General features: G+C 44.0%; 2 protein-coding genes across 3 annotated transcripts in view; one reads left to right on the plus strand and one right to left on the minus strand.

Annotated features, from left to right (window-relative positions):
* Nucleotides 1-15,655, minus strand: part of LOC117347960 (aminopeptidase Ey-like) — a 123,519-nt gene that overhangs the window by 94,555 nt on the left and 13,309 nt on the right. For both annotated transcript variants that reach the window (XM_033919482.1, XM_033919481.1), the window contains exon 6: nt 14,568-14,681. In XM_033919482.1, coding sequence (XP_033775373.1) covers nt 14,568-14,681 — 114 coding nt within the window. The remainder of the gene's footprint in view (nt 1-14,567; nt 14,682-15,655) is intronic.
* The window catches only part of ZNF710 (zinc finger protein 710), a 613,623-nt gene that overhangs the window by 78,450 nt on the left and 519,518 nt on the right, over nt 1-15,655 (plus strand). The window contains exon 3 of the mRNA XM_033919487.1: nt 13,460-13,566. The gene's annotated coding sequence lies outside the window, so the exon portion shown is untranslated. The remainder of the gene's footprint in view (nt 1-13,459; nt 13,567-15,655) is intronic.

Below are 15,655 nucleotides of genomic sequence, written 5' to 3' on the forward strand. Positions count from 1 at the left end.
ATAGTGAGGAACTCCAGAGCGATTTGTGTCGGTTAGAAAAATGGGCGGAGAAATGGCAGATGAAGTTCAACGTGGAGAAATGCAAGGTAATGCATTTAGGCAGTATGAATAAGGAATATGAGTACAGAATATCAGGTGCAAGTCTGGGAAAAAGTGTACAAGAAAGGGATCTGGGTGTACTGATAGATAGGACACTGAAGCCGTCAGCACAATGCGCGGCAGCGGCAAAGAAGGCAAATAGAATGTTGGGCATGATAAAGAAAGGAATCTCGAGTAGATCGGAGAAAGTTATAATGCCGCTTTATAGGGCAATGGTCAGACCCCACTTGGAATACTGCGTCCAACATTGGTCTCCCTACCTAAAGAAGGATATAAAACTGCTGGAGAGGGTGCAGAGACGAGCAACCAAACTAGTGAAGGGTATGGAGAAACTGGTATATGAGGATCGACTTAAAACACTGGGATTGTTCTCCCTTGAGAAAAGGAGACTGCGTGGGGATATGATCGAGACCTTCAAAATACTGAAAGGAATCGACAAAATAGAGCAGAGAAGATTATTTACATTGTCCAATTTGACACGGACAAGAGGACATGAAATGAAGCTAAGGGGGGACAAGTTCAGGACTAATGTCAGAAAGTTCTGCTTCACACAGAGAGTGGTTGGCATCTGGAATACTCTCCCAGGGGAGATTATTGCAGAATCGACAGTCCTAGGCTTCAAAAGCAAACTAGATGCATATCTCCTTGAGAGAGGCATATAAAGTATGGTTGGCTATAAAATAAACCAGGTGTATACCTGGCAGGGCCTCCGCGTGTGCGGATCGCCGGACTTGATGGACCGAAGGTCTGATCCGGAGATGGCGCTTCTTATGTTCTTATGTCATGTCTGACGAATTTACTACAATTTTTTGAGAAGGTGAACAAACAAATCGATAGCGGTGACCCGGTGGATATAATATACTTGGACTTCCAGAAGGCGTTCGACAAGGTTCCACACGCTAGGCTTCTGAAGAAACTACAAAGCCATGGAATTGAAGGGGATATACTAAGATGGATAGCCAATTGGCTGGAGAGCACATTGCAGAGGGTTACCATAAATGTGAGGTTTTTGGACTGGGAAAAGGTGACAAGCGGTGTGCCCCAGGGCTCGGTCCTTGGGCCAATCTTATTCAATATATTCATAAATGACCTGTGAGATGAAACAATGAGTAATATAATCAAGTTCGCAGATGACACGAAACTATGTCGGTCAGTTGGTTCACAGATGGATAGTGAAGAACTCCAGAGAGATTTGAACCTGCTAGAGAAATGGGCGGAAACGTGGCAGATGAAGTTCAATATAGAAAAATGCAAAGTGATGCATCTAGGCACGAAAAACAAGGAACATGAATATAAAATGTTAGGTGTAACACTGAGCAAGAGCGAACAAGAAAGAGACCTGGGAGTACTGATAGACCGGACCCTGAAGCCGTTGGCACAATACGCGGCGGCGGCTGCAAAGAAAGCGAACAGGATGTTGGGCATGATTAAGAAGGGAATCACAAGTAGATCGGCTAACGTCATAATGCCGCTTTACAGAGCAATGGTTAGGTCACAACTGGAGTACTGTATCCAACACTGGTCTCCCTACCTAAAGAAAGATATAACCCTGCTGGAGAGGGTGCAGAGGCGAGCCACAAAGCTAGTAAAAGGTATGGGAAATTTGAGCTACAAAGAACGCCTCAAAAAACTGAACTTGTTCACCCTAGAGAAGAGAAGAATGCGTGGGGATATGATAGAGACTTTTAAAATACTAAAAGGATTTGACAAAATCCATCAAGATGCAGCGTTATTCACGTTGTCAAATGTGACTCGGATGAGGGGTCATGGACTGAAATTGAGAGGCAACAGACCCAGGACAAATGTTAGGAAGTTCTGTTTCACATAGTGAGTGGTGGACGCTTGGAACGCTCTCCCGGAGGAGGTTGTGATGGAGACCTCCACTGCATACCTCCTTGCTAATCATATTGAGGGATATAGGTAAACAAGGTCTCATCTGGTACCACCTAGGCCTTCATTAGCAAGCACCTAGTTGAGCCTCCGCGTGTGCGGGTCACCAGACTAGATGGACCAAGGGTCTGATCGGTGAAGGCATTTCTTATGTTCTTAGAGACTGAGATAACAAACGCTGATCTTGATGTGATAGCGATATCCGAAACCTGGTTCACAGAATCGCATGGGTGGGATATGGTTATACCAGGGTACAACCTACTTCGTTGCGACCGAGTGGGTAAATTGGGGGGAGGAGTAGCACTATACACTAAGGAAAGCATCAAAACCACCAGAATCACAGATGTTAGATACACCGGGGAATCCATCTGGGTGAACCTGGCCAGAGGAAAGGAAAAATGCCTATACCTTGGTGTGATATATAGACCTCCCAGGCAACAGGAGGACAAAGACATAGAATTAATCGAGGACATAGAGAACATCACACTGCGCGGGGACTCAGTAATGCTAGGAGACTTCAACATGCCAGATGCAGATTGGGACACACTCTCCGCGACTACGGGAAGCAGCAAAAGAATATTAAACTCCATAAAGGGTGCACATCTCAAGCAATTGGTATTGGAGCCCACCAGAGACCAGGCGTTACTAGATCTAGTTCTCACCAATGGAGATAGCGTCACGGAAGTCTCAGTAGGAGACACACTAGCCTCCAGCGACCATAATATGGTATGGCTCAACCTCAAGAAAGGTTTTCCTAAGACAAACACAGCAACAAGGGTTCTCAACTTTAGAGGCACAGACTTCAACCGCATGGGAGATTTTGTCCATCAGGAGCTACATAAAGAAGCAAAATCTGACAATGTGGAGGACATGTGGACGTCTCTGAAGTCCATACTACACGAAGCAACAGACCGATACATAAAGACAGTAAGTAAACGCAGGAGAAACAAAAGACCCCAATGGTTCAGTAAAGAAATTTCAGACCTAGTTAAACAGAAAAAAGATGCATTTATCACCTACAAACACTTAGGCAGAGAGAGGGCAAAAGAGGACTATCTAGAGAGATCTAAAGCTGTCAAAACAGCAGTCAGAGAGGCCAAACTCCAAATGGAGGAAGAGCTAGCACGGAAAATTAAGAAAGGGGATAAATCTTTCTTCAGCTATATTAACGACAGGAAAAGAAATAAAGATGGGATAGTACGCCTGAAGAAATCGGACGGTAACTTTGCGGAATCAGATTCTGAGAAGGCAGAACTACTAAACCAATACTTCTGTTCAGTGTTCACCCGCGAAATGCCGGGAGCTGGTCCACAGCTGCAGAAAGGAGATAACCAGAAAGACCCGTTTCAAGATTTCGAATTTACGCCCAGTAGCGTCTACGATGAACTATCAAAACTCAAAGTAAACAAAGCCATGGGACCGGATAACCTACATCCCAGAATGCTCAGGGAGTTAAGGGAAGTCCTGGCTGAACCATTATCTGTTCTTTTCAATCTTTCCCTAAGCACAGGAAGAGTCCCCTTGGACTGGAAAACCGCTAATGTAATCCCACTCCACAAGAAGGGCTGCAGGACAGAGACAGCAAACTACAGACCAGTGAGTCTCACGTCTATAGTGTGTAAACTCATGGAAACACTGATCAAACAGAATATTGACACAATCCTAGACGAAAAAAAACTGCGTGATCCACACCAACAAGGGTTCACCCAGGGAAGATCTTGCCAATCTAATCTGATTAGCTTTTTGACTGGGTTACTAGACAACTGGATGCCGGAGAGTCACTGGACGTGGTATATTTGGACTTCAGTAAAGCATTTGATAGCGTCCCTCATCGAAGATTACTGAACAAGCTGAAATCGATAGGATTAGGAGACACTCTAACTACATGGGTTGGGGATTGGCTAAGCAGTAGACTTCAGAAGGTGGTGGTGAACGGTACCCCATCCGAAGCATCAGAAGTGATCAGTGGAGTGCCGCAGGGCTCGGTCCTGGGCCCAATTCTATTCAACTTATTCATAAGAGATATGACGCGGGGACTTAGAGGAAGGGTATCACTGTTCGCCGACGACGCCAAACTTTGCAACATAGTAGGCAGAAGCTTGTTACCTGATGATATGACACACGACCTACTGCTTCTGGAACAATGGTCGACTACTTGGCAGCTAGGCTTCAATGCTAAAAAATGCAAGATAATGCACCTGGGTAAGAGAAACCCGCGCAGAACTTATGTACTAAATGGTGAGACCTTGGTTAGGACCACGGCGGAACGCGATCTAGGAGTGATCATTAGTGAGGACATGAAGGTTGCCAATCAAGTGGAGAAGGCTACCTCCAGGGCAAGACAAATGATGGGATGTATCCGCAGAGGTTTTGTCAGCAGGAGACCTGAAGTTATGATGCCGTTGTACAGAGCCATGGTGAGGCCTCACTTGGAGTACTGTGTTCAGTTTTGGAGACCACACTACCGAAAGGACGTGCTGAGGATCGAGTCGGTGCAGCGAACGGTCACCAGGATGGTCTTGGGACTCAGGGATCTCACGTATGAAGAAAGACTAAAGAAATTGCGGCTGTACTCACTTGAGGAAAGAAGAGAACGGGGAGATATGATTGAAACGTATAAGTACATCACGGGACGCATCGAGACAGAAGAGGATATCTTCTGGCTCATGGGACCCTCGACCACCAGAGGGCATCCACTGAAAGTCAGGGGAGGGAAGTTTCATGGCGACTCCAGGAAATACTTCTTCACCGAAAGAGTGGTGGATCATTGGAACAGACTCCCACTCCAGGTGATAGAGGCCAGCAGCGTGACGGATTTTAAGAGAAAATGGGATACTCATGTGGGATCGTTAAGGGAGTAAACTCAGGGGGGAGGGATACTTGGAATGGGCAGACTTGGTGGGCTATAGCCCTTTTCTGCCGCTTTTTTCTATGTTTCTATGTTTCTATGTTCTTAAAAAAACCCTAACGCAACTTGATAAAAAGGTTGGGGGATAAATTTACTGATGACACAAAGTTGTTAAATTGCAAAAGAATTGTGAAGAATTGCAAGAGGACCTTGTGAGACTGGGATACTGGGTATTAAAATGGCAGGCAAGGTTTAATGTAAGCAAGTGCAAAATGATGCATGTGGGAAAGAGGAACCCGAACTATAGCTATGTGATGCAGGGTTCCATGTTAAGAGTCACCACCCAGGAAAAGAATCTAGATGTCAGTGTTGAAGATATGTTGAAACCCTCACCTAATTGTGTGACAGTGGCTAAGAAAGCAAATAGAATGTTATGAATTATCATGAAAGGAATGGAAAACAAGGATGAAAATGTTATTAATGCCCTTGTGTCACTCTATGGTATGGCCATACAGCACAGTTACTTACTGTTACAGGTGTTATCCAGGGACAGCAGGCAGATATTCTCACATGTGGGTAATGTCATCCACGGAGCCTGGATGCAGACAGATTCACAAGCAGACTTGCTTATAGAACTTCAGAAAGTTTGCGACTGTCGCATCGCACATGTGTGAGTGCCTTCCCGCCTAGCACAGAGTGCGTCTTTTCTCAGTTCAGATAGCTAGCAGAGAAGCCAACAGGAGAGATGGGTGGGTTGTGAGAATATCTGACTGCTGTCCATGGATAACACCTGTTACGGTAAGTAACTATGCTTTATTGCAGGACACCAAGGTTCAAGGACTAATCAATAAAGATTAATAAAGTTTAAATTAGCCACAAATTTTTGAAGATATATAGAAAACTAACCACTAGTTCCTCAGTTTGCCACACTGTGATAACGTATGGTAGCTGTCCTCATAGGAACTTTATAACGTGTATAGTTTTCATTTCCTTTATTTTATATTATATTTCCTTTATTTTATATTATATTTGCTTATGGGATACTTATGCCTAGTATAATAGCATTTATAGCAGAAGTGATGATAATAACAGTCACTTAGCTTTTGTCTAGCTCTGGGTCTAGCTCGATCCCCACCGACGCGTTTCACGATTTCATCAGGGTCGGGGAAGGAGAATGCAGAGCAGAATCTTTTCCTAGCAAAACGCTAGATCCATAATTAGAAAGCCGGATTTCTAATTATGGATCTAGCGTTTTGCTAGGAAAAGATTCTGCTCTGCATTCTCCTTCCCCGACCCTGATGAAATCGTGAAACGCGTCGGTGGGGATCGAGCTAGACCCAGAGCTAGACAAAAGCTAAGTGACTGTTATTATCATCACTTCTGCTATAAATGCTATTATACTAGGCATAAGTATCCCATAAGCAAATATAATATAAAATAAAGGAAATATAATATAAAATAAAGGAAATGAAAACTATACACGTTATAAAGTTCCTATGAGGACAGCTACCATACGTTATCACAGTGTGGCAAACTGAGGAACTAGTGGTTAGTTTTCTATATATCTTCAAAAATTTGTGGCTAATTTAAACTTTATTGCAGGACAAGCAGGTAGCATATTCTCACATGTGGGTGACCTCCAAACTAACCAAAATGGAATGGTGGGACGGTTGGCAACTTAGGAGAATAAATTTTGTAAAACTACCTGGCCAAAATGGCCATCCCATCTGGAAAAAGTATCCAGACAATAATGAGAAGTGAATGTATGAATCGAGGTCCAAGTGGCAGTTTTGCAGATTTCCTCAGGAGTAAATCTGAGGAAAGCCACTGATGCCGCCATGGCTCTGACTTTGTGGGCTGTGACTCGACTCTGTAGATGCAGTCCATGCTGAGCATAGCAGAAAGAGATGCAAGCAGCTAACCAGTTGGAGATGGTGCACCTGGAAATCAGATGTCCCAACTTGTTTGGATCGAAGGAGACAAAAAGTTGAGGTTCAGATCTATGTGGTGAGTGCGTTGCAAATAGAAAACCAAAGCACGCTTACAGTCCAGAATATGAAGAGCTGATTCTCCAGGGTGAGAATGAGACTTTGGAAAAAATACTGGAAGTACAATGGATTGATTGAGATGAAATTCTGAAATCACTTTAGGTAAGAATTTAGGATGAGTACGGAGGACCACCTTGTCATGATGGAATACTGTGAAAGGTGGGTCTGTAACTAAAGCTTGGAGCTCACTGACCCTGCAAGTGGTTGTGAAAGCAATGAGAAAAACCACTTTCCAAGCGAGATATTTAAGATGTGCTCAATCCATTGGTTCGAAAGGAGACTTCATCAATTGAGCAAGAACAACATTGAGATCCCAAACCACTGGAGGCGGTTTGAGAGGTGGTTTGACATTGAAAAGTCCTTTTATAAATCTGGAAACCACAGGATGAACAGAGAGGGGTTTCCCTTCGATAGACTGATGGTAAGCAGCAATTGCGATGAGATGGATTCAAATGGATGTGGATTTGAGGCCTGACTGAGACAAATGGAACAGGTAATCCAAAACTGAAGACAAGGAGGTAGATTGATGCCCTTGTGATGAATGGTGCACCAAGCAGAAAATCTAGTCCATTTCTGATTGTAGCATTGTCTAGTGGTAGGCTTCTTAGAAGCCTCTAAAATGTCCTATACAGACTGAGAAAACTGTAGAGTGTTAGTTAAGTTGAGAGGTACCAAGCTGTCAGGTGTAGAGACTGCAGGTTGGGAAGAAGTAGAAACCCCTGACTGTGTAAGCAGAGAGGGAAAAACTGGTAGAAGCAGTGGCTCCCTGCAGCTGAGTTGAAGTTGAAGGGAGTTCCAAGGTTGCCTGGGCCACCGAGGCACTATCAGAATCATAGTGGCATGCTCCTTCTTGAGTTTGTCAGGAGTCTTGAGAATCAGAGGGAATGGAGGGAACGCATAGAGCAGGGGTCTCCAAAGTCCATCCCAATCTAGTCGGGTTTTCAGGATTTCCCCAATGAATATGCATGAGATCTATTTGCATGCACTGCTTTCATTGTATCCTAATAGATCTCATGCATATTCATTGGGGAAATCCTGAAAACCCGACTGGATTGCGGCCCTCGAGGATGGACTTTGGAGACCCCTGGCATAGAGAAACTGGTTTGCCCATTCCAGAAGAAAAGCATCTGCCTTGAGGCAGTGAGGAGAGTATATCCTTTAGCAGAACTGAGGCAGTTTGTTGTTGTGGGGAGACACAAAGAGGAGTTCCCCATTGAGCAAAAATGTGATGTAGAGGCGAGGAATGGAGTGTCCATTCGTGAGGTTGTAGAAGATGACTCAATTTGTCCGCCAGACAGTTTTGCTGACCTTGAATGTAGACAGCTCTCAGGAGGGTGTTGTGAAGGATTGCCCAATTCCAAAGCTTCAGAGGTTCTTGGCAAAGAGGGAGAGATCCTGTTCCTCCCTGTTTGTTCACATAATACATAGCGACCTGATTGTCCATTTGAATGAGGACTACCGTGTCGTGAAGAAGATGCTGAAAAGCTTTGAGAGCATTGAAAATCGCACTGAGTTCCAGTAGATTGATGTGACACTGATGATCCATGCTGGACCAATGTCCTTGAGTATGGAGACCATCGAGATGAACCCCCCAAGCATAGGTCGAAGTATCTGTCGTAAGGACCTTCTGATGAGGAGGTGTTTGAACAATAAACCTCTGGAGAGATTGGAAGAGAGCATCCACCAGTGGAGAAACTGTCTCAACGAAGGAGTCACTCTGATGTGTTGAGAGAGTGGGTCGCAAGTCTGCGCCCACTGAGATGCCAGGGTTCACTGAGGAATTCTGAGGTGAAGTCTGGCAAAAGGAGTCACGTGAACTGTAGAAGCCATGTGACCCAGGAGAACCATCGTGTGTCTTGCTAAAATTGTAGTCAAGAAAGACACTTTGTGGCAAAGATGAATGAGAGCATCCTGATGTTGTTGAGGAAGGAATGCTCTGAGTCGGACAGTGTCTAGGACAGCTCCGATGAACTGCAAAGTCTGAGAGGGCTGTAGCTGGAACTTGGGAAATTTGATTTCGAATCCCAAGCTTTGTAGGAACTACGTTCGTTGGGTCGCTACAATAACCCCTTGAGATGTTGAATCCTTGATGAACCAGTTATCCAGGTACGGGAACACCTGGAGGCCATGGTTCCGCAGAGCTGCTGCCACTACAACTAGGCATTTGGTGAACACTCTTGGAGATGAAGCCAGGCTGAAAGATAGCACTCTATTGAAAATGCAGATTCCCCACCTGAAATCTGAGGAATTGTCGAGAGGCTGGATGAATGGGAATGTGAGTGTAAGCCTCTTTGAGATCTAGAGAACATAACCAATCATTATGATCTAGAAGGGGGTATAGAGATGCCAGAGACAGCATCCGAAATTTCTCTCTGACAAGAAATTTGTTGAGGGCTCTGAGGTCCAAAATAGGTCACAGATCGCCCGTCTTCTTCGGAACTAGGAAGTAACAGGAGTAAAAAACCCTGCTCCACTGTTCAAAGGGAACTTCCTCAATGGCACAGAGACAAAGAAGAACTTGAGCTTCCTGAAGAAGAAAGGCGGTCTGGGAAGGATTGGAAGGATACTCTCTTGGATGAACATCTGGTGGAATCTGGAGGAAAAGAAGAGAGTATCCTTTCCTGATGATGGACAGCACCCAGAGATCTGATGTAATGATCTCCCAGCGGTGGTAAAAATGATGGAGACAACCTCCAATGGGAAGGGGAGAGGACAGAGGCAGAACGATGGAAGTTATGCTCTTTATTAGATGTTCAAAAAGGCTGAGAGGCCTTAGGCGCAATAGGAGTCTGAGGTTTCTGCTGCCTCTGCTGCTATTGTGGTTGTTTCTTAGGAGGTGCTCTTGTATAAAGAGCTGCTCTCTGTGGAAAACGCCTCTGGTAAGATGGAAGAGGTCTGAAGCCCATAGAAGTAGAAGGCTTAGGCTTAGGATGAGTGATGGAAGCAAACGATTTCTCATGTTCAGACAATCGTTTAGTAGCTGCCTTGATGGAGTCATTAAACAATTTATTGCCTTGACAAGGAATGTTGGCCAGACGATCTTGAAGATTAGGTTCCATGTTAATAGTGCAGAGCCAGGCAAGCCTGCGCATCGCTACTGAAAAGACAGCAACCCTTGAGGAAAGCTCCAATACATCATAGGAAGATTGAAAGAGATGCATGCAGAGTCGGAGTGGTGATCGTCTGCTGAAACCATGGAAGATGATTTTGAGGAATATATTTGAAATATTCAGGCAGTGTGTCAACCAAATGCTTGAAATAAGAAATGAAAACAAAATTATAACTCAAAACTCTAGTTGCCATGAGAGAATTTTGATATAAATGGTGACCAAACTTGTCCATGGTTCTGCCTTCTCTTCCAGGAGGGACAGTGGCATAAATTTTGGCAGAATTGGTCTTTTTCAGAGAAGACTTCACAAGAAGGGACTGATGGGATAACTGAGATTTCTCAAAGTCCTTGCAGTGGACCATCCTGTAACGAGACTCGAGCTTTCCTGGGACAGCAGGAATGGAATAGGGTGTCACGATTTCTCTTGAAGGTTTGAGAAAGAAGTCTATTATTGGGTAATTTGAGAGACTCCGCAGGAGGACAAGACATACCCATTTCCTCTAAATATTCCTGAGAGTATTTGGAATCAGAGTCCAAAGTAATATTAAGTTCCTTACTCATTTGACATAGGAAAGAAGAAAAAGATATCTGCTCTAAGGAAGGTTGACCTCAAGGAGAAGAAGGTGACCTCGAGGTGCCTCACAAGGCAGAGAACGAAGGTAAAGCTTCTCTGGAGTACTGATATTTGAGACCTGAATATGCAGGTATAGAATCCCTCGTAGGAGAAGAAGCAGCGGTGTCTGGAGGTGGTGTCCTCGACCAGAGTTGGAGGCTTTGAAGAGTCTCGAGGCCTGGAGAGATGAGTCTTGTCTCAAGAAGAGGATCTATGCCTTGATGAATGCCTCGACTGATGTGGAGAACCGTACCTCGAACCAGGCAGGTCTCGCTGAGAGGAACGTCGAGGAGTCTTTGCCCTATGCCTGGGAAGGACGATGCCTTATTCGAGGAGGGAGGGCTGGAGATCGAGATCAAGACACCAAAAGGAATTGAATGCCTGGTGTCGAGGTATCTCAAGGCACTGACAAGGACTTGACTCCTTGAGTAGCGTGCTTATGCTCCAGACAAGACACTCGCAAAGACTCGACTCCTTGCATAGAGTGTGGAGTCCTCTCAAGGCACTCCCAAGGACTTGACTCCTTGTATAGATTGAGGAGGATCAGCTCAAGATACAGCCAAGGACTCGACTCCTTGTGATACTGCTAAGTGCTCAGGCTGGACTGCAGGAAGCAGAGTTGAGGTAGGAGCATGTTTGGCAAGCATATTACCAAACTGATGATCCAAGATGGTCTGGATCATAGCCTCCAAATGTGACACCGTGTGGCTATAGTCTCTGAGGAAGAGGAGGAAGAATGACTCTTCGATTTGTAGACATGCTTCTTGGGTAGCTTGATAACTACTGCTGGTACCTGACCTTAGGGAGGCAGTGAGGCAAGCGTCTCGTCAGGAGAAGACTTAGCAGATTTACTCGAGGACAAGGACCCGCCGAACGAGGATGGCTTGATTAAAGTTGAAGCCGAGGTCGAGGCAGAAGGCGGAACTCCTATAAACTTGGCCGGTTTCGAGGTCGAGGTCGAGGCAAGTGGATCCATACCTCCAAAGAGTTTTTCCACCTGAACTCGACGACGCTTGCGAGCATGAGGTTGAAGGGTAGTGCAGTGGGGACATGACTCCGGACGATGGTCAGGTCCCAAACACTCATATGGGTCAGTGAGGGAGATCGCGCGCTGGCAACAGCTATACTTCTTGAAGCCTGTGACTGGCCGGGACATAAATGGGAAAATAGCTGTAGCTAAGTTGAAACCCGCCGGCTGATGCCACGAGGCAGGCCCCGTCGTGACTGAAAGAGAAATAAAGTAAGTCTCTTTTTTTCAATAAAACGTGCAGGAAATACACAGCGACCCTGAAAAGAAATAAAACATGAGCCGTTGTGAGATAAGGCATGAAGTAGAACTGAGTAGCGCAGAGCGTTGAAATAGAACTTCATAGCTCTGCGGAGAACTGAGGAGATAAACGCCCTGCGCTGGGTGGGAAGGCACTCAAGCATTCGCGGTACGGCAGTCGTAAACTTTCTGAAGTTCTACAAGCAAGTCTACTAGCAAAGCTGTCTGCATCCAGACTCCTTGGATGACGTCACCCAAAAGTGAGAATATGCTGCCTACTTGTCCTGGGATAACTCAAATACTGTGTACATTTCTGGTTAATATATCTCAAAAAAGATATATCAGAATTAGAAAAGGTACAGAGAAGGGTGTTGAGATTGATAAAAGGGATGGGATGATTTCCCTATGAGAAAAGGCTAAAACGGCTCAGGAATGATATTTATAAAATACAGTTACAGTTAATTTATTCGATATACCGCATTTCTTAACAATTGTAGTCAAATCAAGGCGGTTAACAAAGTTTAAAAACAATGGGTACAAGATTTTTTTTAAAACCCCAGACAGGGGAAAGACCGATACTGTAAACAAACTGAGACAAAAGCATACTGAGTGGAGTGGAAATGGTAGATGTGAATCATTTGTTCACTCTTTCCAAAAATACTAGGACTATGGGGTATGTGATGAAGCTACTAAAGAGTAGATTTAAAACAAACCAGAGAAAATATTTTATGTGTAATGACACTCTGGAATTCATTGTCAGAGAATGTGGTGAAATCAGCTTAGCAGGATTTAAAAAGGGTTTGGATAATTTCCTAAAAGATGGCTTCGGGAAATCCACTTCTTATTCCTAGGATAAGGAGCATAAAATCTGTTTTACTACTTGGGATCTAGCTAGGTACTTGGGACCTGGATTGACCACTGGTGGAAACTTTACTGGGCTTGATGGACCTTCGGTCTGTCCCAGTATGGCAATTCTAATTCTAAGGGATAGCCTAATGGTCAGTGCAGTGGACAGTATGGCAATTCTTATGTTCTTATCTGCAATGTCTGTATAGTTGCTTTTAAGAATTCAGCAATTTTGTCTATTCCTTCTGCATGAGTAATTGTATTTACATTGTTCTCCATCTCAGGCTTTGCCAAGTCATTTGGATTCCCCCTATAAGAATTAAAAACTTTTTTGCTCTATAGCAGTGTATCGCAAACTGTGTGCCTCCTGAGATTTCAGGTGTGTCACGACACACTGGTAAGGAGGAGAGGTGACGTCCTGTAGTCAGTCAGCCGACGTGGATGACTCTCCTCCTCGCCAGTGTCTGTCCTCCTCTTCCCGTACCTCCCCTCCTCCTGGATCCCTCCACTGAAGCAGGTCGCGGTCAGATGGGCCTCTGCTCATGCACTTGATGTCATCGCATCGACAACCATGCACTTCTGGGTGCCTTGTAGCCAGGACACTGGATTTGCGAGACACTGCTTTATAATATGACTCTGGTCATGAGTTTGGTCTCAGGATTTGGTTGTGGTGCAACATTTGCTGCTACTTTATTCCTTTTTTAACTAATTTTTTGTGCATCTGACCTTCTGATTTCAGTTCACATTGCTGACTGCTGCAAATTTTTAATGCATTCCTGGTAAAATCCAATGAAGCCAGCCTATTGTTGAAAGAGCGGAGAATGGGCAGGACATGAACTTCCACAGGTAATGTACTGTATAAGAATACTATAAGTTATGTACATATCTCCAGTGTTTATGGGCAAGCTTTTACATTAGATCTATGACATGCATAAATGCATGAGCCTAAATTATATGCACTTGTTTCGCCTTATACACTAGGATTCTATAAAGGAAAGTAGATGTCTACTTTCATTATAGAGCAGGCTCCCAACAGGTGTCTAAATATACAGGAGCAGTGTTACCCCAATATTAGCTGAATATAACCATTACTCATATAGAGTCTGAGCCACTGATCCTCAAATCTTGTATTGAAGAATGCTGGTGGAGAAGGACTGAAGTTGACATAGACATTAAAGCATGACACCGGATGGTTAGAACATAAGACCATAAGCATTGCCATACTGGGACAGACTAAAGGTTCATCAAGCCCAGGTTCCTTTTCCAACAGAGGCCAACTCAGGTCACAAGAACCTGGCAGAAACCCAAAGAGTAGTAACATTCCAGCGCTGAGATTATGATGTCATAATGCCTCATTCCACCAATGCCTAAGAGCTAATCACATCAGTGATGTCACAATGGCTTCATTGTCCTATACTTGGCTCAAATAAGAATCAAAGTATGAATGGGCAAAACCACTGACTTTCAAGCCTTGCAATGAAGAATGCTGGTGTAGAAGGACTGAGGTTGAGATAGATACTAAAGAATGACACCGAATGGTTTCACATGGGGACGGGAAAAATTCTGACCCATGTCATTCTCTACAGGAAACTATCCCTGTGTCAGGAGAGAGGGAAGACACTAAAGAATGACACTGGATGGTTTCCTGTGGGGACAGGGATGGTGTCACTATGCCATTCTCTGATATAAGCTATTCAGTACTGCTGCCTATGCAAATAGCAGCACTGAATATTCATATTTTTTTAAACACCAAGGCTAACTTTTAAAAAAAATATGATTGCCACCCAGAATAAGGAATGACCTACTAATTATTATGACTCTTGTTACAAAGAGAAGACAGGACTTACCATTTTCCAGTCTGACTGAACAAAATCAGCTCCCAAGTATTCCACATATGAGGCAAAGCCCTCATTCAGCCAGAGGTCATTCCACCACCTCAGTGTCACGAGGTTTCCAAACCACTAAATAGAAAGATAAAAAAGGGAGGGCTTATCAAGAGTTAATGTCAGTGCAAAATTTACCATATGTTTATGTTTATCGAGTGTTTCTGTATCGCTACTAATGACTGGAGAGTTAATTCAGAGCAGTTTACATGAGCTTCTGTGAAGGTGTTACAATACAGAGTTAGCGTTTTTTGAGATGGTTTTCAATAGAGACACATTTATATCATAGTCAATCATCCTACGTATATAATACTAGTATCGTGTACTTTGTTCATACTAAATCCTACTTATTTGCACATGTAATACCTGTATCGTGCTCTATGTTGTGTTCCTAATGGAGACTAGCCAACTATCTCCTCTAGGTTGCTTTAAGAGTTAATCTGATATTTTAAAATGATTTTATCTTGGCAAAAGAAGCTTCTGTCAGTTAAATCATGCTTACCAGATGATCTTCAGGTGAATTTCAGAAGTACATAACAGACAGTGCCACTGAAAATCTGTGGAGAACACCACTGCTGGGACAACCTGAGGGTGCATTTAACTCCTAAGTCCTACTCCTCTTAAGATACCTATGCCAATCTTACCATTTTCCCTGTGAGAAACTCTCCAACCCCCTATACATATGTACTGTTTCTCTGTCTAAACTAGATTGTAAGTTCTTTTGAGTAGGGACCGTTTATTACATGTTGAATGTACATGTACAGCGCTATGTACGCCTTTCAGCACTTTAGAAGTAGTAGAGTCAGGATTTACCAGATTAGTGACGATTTTCACTCTGCTAACTGGGTAAGTGCCTAGATGACTTTAGGATAGGAAAATGGCTGTCCTCCCTTTTTCTGGGTAGTTACCTGGGTACTAGGCTGAATATTGTCCAGCATCCAGATAATTTCTGGCAGCCGGACAAGACCAGTTACTCAGTGCATGTACCCAGATTAGGCCTAGCATTCAGTATCCAGGTTAAATTCTACCCATGTCAGTCAGTGCCTTAAAAA

This window comes from Geotrypetes seraphini, chromosome 14, assembly GCF_902459505.1.
Source record: "Geotrypetes seraphini chromosome 14, aGeoSer1.1, whole genome shotgun sequence".
Classification (NCBI taxonomy): domain Eukaryota; kingdom Metazoa; phylum Chordata; class Amphibia; order Gymnophiona; family Dermophiidae; genus Geotrypetes; species Geotrypetes seraphini.